This window comes from Myotis lucifugus, unplaced genomic scaffold, assembly GCF_000147115.1.
Source record: "Myotis lucifugus unplaced genomic scaffold, Myoluc2.0 scaffold_22, whole genome shotgun sequence".
NCBI lineage: Eukaryota > Metazoa > Chordata > Mammalia > Chiroptera > Vespertilionidae > Myotis > Myotis lucifugus.
In genome coordinates, this window is record NW_005871070.1 from 4,116,664 (window position 1) to 4,120,755 (window position 4,092).

Genomic DNA, 4,092 nt, shown 5'->3' on the forward strand with positions numbered 1-4,092 from the left:
ACACCCCGCACCCCCGTCCAGGGCAAAAGAATTCCTTGCCTTGGATGCGGGGACACGGATTACCGGCCGGCGGGGGCGGGCGTTTCTGCCCGGCTGGCGGGCGCCGCGCGCCGCGGCCGGGAGGGGAAGTACAGGGCGTTCCGGCCGGCGGAGGGCGGGGCGGTCTGGTCGGCGCCCTCCGGGGAGGGGGGGGAGCCCGGAAAGTCCCTGGGCGCCTGCCAGGAACACTCAGCTCATAATAACCTCGCGGAAAACACCGCGGCCTCGGCCTCCAGAAACCCCGGCCTTGCGCAATCCCCCGCAGCCCGCGCCTCCCTGGCCCCACGCATTGTACTCACCCTGGGGTTTTTCCCTCTCCCCTCAGGTTCCTGCACTTGGCCATCATCCATGAAGAGAGGGCGCTGACGATGGAAGTGGTCCGCCAAGTGAAGGGAGACCTGGCCTTTCTTAACTTCCAGAACAACCTGCAGCAGGTGCGCCTCTTGCCCGCCCCAGCCCCTCTGACCCGGGGATTGGGCACAGCACTCCTAGTCCTCTCCAGCGGTTCTCAACCTGTGGGTCGCAACCCCTGAAAATACATCCTGCATATCAGATATTTACATGACGATTCATAACAGTAGCAAAATTGCAGTTATGAAGTAGCAACGAAAATAATTTTATGGTTGGGGGTCACCACAACATGAGGAACTGTATTAAAGGGTCTTGGCATTAGGAAGGTTGAGAACCACTGGAAGTCAGTGGTCATTATTCGACCTGACCTTTTACATTCCAATCTGCCAACATTCAAGTAAATTCCATTAATTTGGTGAGACCTTTATGAAGACCACTGGGGGGCCTCTGGTATTTGCCTTGCCCCTTGCACCTGGGGTGGGGGGGTGCAGCACCCACAGGCTGGGGAATCTCTGGGGTTCAAGGGAACTCAGACTGTGGGGTTGATCCATAATTTATCCTCTCTGTTCCCTCTTCTGTTTGTAGACTCCGCTCCACTTGGCTGTGATCACCAACCAGCCAGAAATCGCCCAGGCACTTCTGGAAGCTGGCTGTGATCCTGAGCTGCGAGACTTTCGAGGAAATACCCCCCTACACCTTGCCTGTGAGCAGGGCAGCCTGGCCAGTGTGGGAGTCCTGACTCAGAGCTGTGGGACCCAGCACCTCCAGGCCATCCTGCAGGCCACCAACTACAATGGTACGTCTGCCCGCCCTGCCCACCAGAAGGCGGGTGACCAGGAGAAGGGGGAGGTGGGCCAACTTAAGGATTCCAGGCAAGAGCTTAAACTCTCAGCATGGGAAAGGCTGAGAAAATATGTATACAAAAGGCCTGTTGGATGCCTTTATAAAATTCATTCAGAAACCAGATTCTTGAGAAGAATTTGTCCCTTTAAAGAGTAGGTGAAAGATTCTGCTTGAGATGTGAGGGGTGAAACGAGTGTTTATATTGTCTTCCTTTTGTTCTTCTAGGCCACACATGTCTGCACTTAGCCTCCATCCATGGCTACCTGGGCATCGTGGAGCGTTTGGTGTCCTTGGGCGCTGATGTCAATGCCCAGGTGAGTGCATCATGCCTCCCAATGGAGTGCGTGCATGGGGCGCAGGGCCCTTCTCACTAAGATTTCATGTGCTTTTTCACAAGCGAAAATTCTAAACTCAGCTGTTAATATCTCATTCCTTTTGGTTTCAGGAGCCCTGTAATGGCCGAACGGCCCTTCATCTTGCAGTGGATCTGCAGAATCCCGACCTGGTGTCTCTCCTGCTGAAGTGTGGGGCTGACGTCAACAGAGTCACCTACCAGGGCTACTCCCCGTACCAGCTCACCTGGGGCCGCCCAAGCACCCGGATACAGCAGCAGCTGGGCCAGCTGACCCTCGAAAACCTTCAGATGCTGCCAGAGAGTGAGGATGAGGAGAGCTATGACACGGAGTCGGAGTTCACAGAGGATGAGGTGAGTCTCAACTATGCTCTGCAAAAAACAACACACAATTAGAGTGGCCATTCTCCCTCCACCCTCCCAGGCTCCTAGAGCTATACTCTTCATCCAAAGGTGTCACATAATGAAGTTCTCCAACTTTAGTGTATAGTGCAGTGATGGCGAACCTATGACACACATGTCAGAGGTGACACGCGAACTCATTTTTTTGGTAGATTTTTCTTTGTTAAATGGCATTTAAATATATAAAATAAATATCAAAAATATAAATCTTTGTTTTACTATGGTTGCAAATATCAAAAAATTTTTATATGTGACACGGCACCAGAGTTAAATTAGGGTTTTTCAAAATGCTGACACACCGAGCTCAAAAGGTTCGCCATCACTGGTATAGAGCCAGTATCCCAAGAGTATGTCTTTTCTTCTTTGCTTTTAAGGAGAGGAGCATCAAAACAAAACTCCCTCAGCCCGTTCATCTATATTTGGGATATAGAGAATGAAGTCCACAAATACTTAGGTTATTTCCAGTAGCAGCTCTCTCCCCATTACCCCAGCACCCCTGGCAAAGCTCTGGGAGTTTAACATGCCTTATTTCCTCTTGTTTTTAGCTGCCCTACGATGACTGTGTGCTTGGAGGCCAGCGCCTGACGTTATGAGCTTCACAAAGCATCTGAAAGAACATGGACTTGTATATTTGTACAAAAACAGAGTTTTATTTTTCTAAAAAAAAAAAAAAAGAAAGAAAAAAAGAAATCAAAAGGGTGTACTTATAACCACACTGCACACTGCCTGGCCCCAAACATTTGACTGTGGTGGATCAGCCCTCATTTTGTTATTTTTATGAACTTTGGAAGGGAACAAGAAAGATCATTGGATTTCAAAGAAAACCTCTTTTAAAACTCACCATTGCGGGGGTTTTTTGAGAAGGTTATCCAAAATCTGATGAAAGGACTACATTCTATTTATTGTCCTTTTTGAATGAAGCCCAGCCGTGTCCTGTGACTTGTAACAATGAGGTGTGTTGTTAAACCTTTCAGTGGTGTGGGGTTAAAAGTTGCTACCTGTCAAGGTTTGTGTTAACCCTCCTGTAAATGGTGTAAATGCTGTATTTTGTTGGTAATTATTTTGCTATTTCTAAGATGTATATTTATTAAACAGATGTTTACAAACAGAGTTACCCTGATTGTTTTCTTCGGGCTGCCCCCGGGACTCCTATTCTGAGAGTCATTCAGTCCTCAGGTGGAGGTGGAGAGATGTGTGGGAGCACTCACCACAGCCAGCCATGGAACCCTTTCAGAGAGCAGCTTCTCACAGTTACGCACCAGCTTTGCAGGCAGCCCTGGGCCCGCTGTGTGTGGGAGGGGATGCTGTTGCAAGATTGCAAGATGATAGGAGATAGGCTTGGGGGATGGGGGGCACGCTGCTTGGCTTACAGCTGGAAGGCTCTCCATTGTCATTTACTTTTATCCTCTTGGTTTAAATTATTCCAGGACCCTTCCTTCCACTTTAGGAAATTATTTTGGCCAAGAGGCGTATGCTGAACTGTCATTTTCTAGAGCTGGAAAAGACCTCACCTGTAGTACTGGAAGTTCCTAAGGACCTGGGCTCAGGAATGAGACGGCACTAACATTTGTTAACAGGTGCCCACCTCTGAGCCTTTGTTTCCGCATTTATAAACTGGGCTGCTGTGTAGCTTACACAAGACAATCCACATAAAAAGCACAGCAGAGTGCCAGGCACATAGTGCTAAATCAAAGTACAACCGTTGTATTTCACATGGGAAGAAACCAGTCCAGAGAGAAGATCTTCTCCAGGGTCACCCTGCAGGGGCACAGGTGGTTAACTTAAATACATCTTGTTTTCAGGTAGTTAACATCTTTTCAACACATTCCACTTCTAAGCCTATTTTTTACCAGCTGTAGTATAAAAGTGGTAATAAAGGCTTGAAAATCCAATCAGCTCAATTGGTCTACTAGTTCAGAATGATTCTACAGAGGCAGATGTCACAAGAAATCAATAACTTGTGAAATTTGGGTTGAGATGCTCTGAATCTCAATGTTTTCATCCCTAAAATGCATGTCTTGCCTTGGTAGAAAAAGGAGTAAAGGAAAGTTTTTGGCATAATATAAGGTGCAGAACAGTGTATACATACAATTCATGGGCTTTGG

General features: G+C 48.2%; 1 protein-coding gene across 1 annotated transcript; it reads left to right on the forward strand.

The window, feature by feature from the left end:
* The first annotated feature begins 224 nt into the window (after window positions 1–224).
* Window positions 225–3,097, forward strand: NFKBIA (NFKB inhibitor alpha). Its single transcript, XM_006085879.3, has 5 exons — window positions 225–473; window positions 976–1,186; window positions 1,459–1,547; window positions 1,679–1,939; window positions 2,533–3,097. The coding sequence occupies exons 1-5, from the start codon at window positions 408–410 to the stop codon at window positions 2,578–2,580; spliced, it is 675 nt and encodes a 224-aa protein (XP_006085941.2). The 5' UTR covers window positions 225–407; the 3' UTR covers window positions 2,581–3,097.
* The last annotated feature ends 995 nt before the right edge of the window (window positions 3,098–4,092 follow it).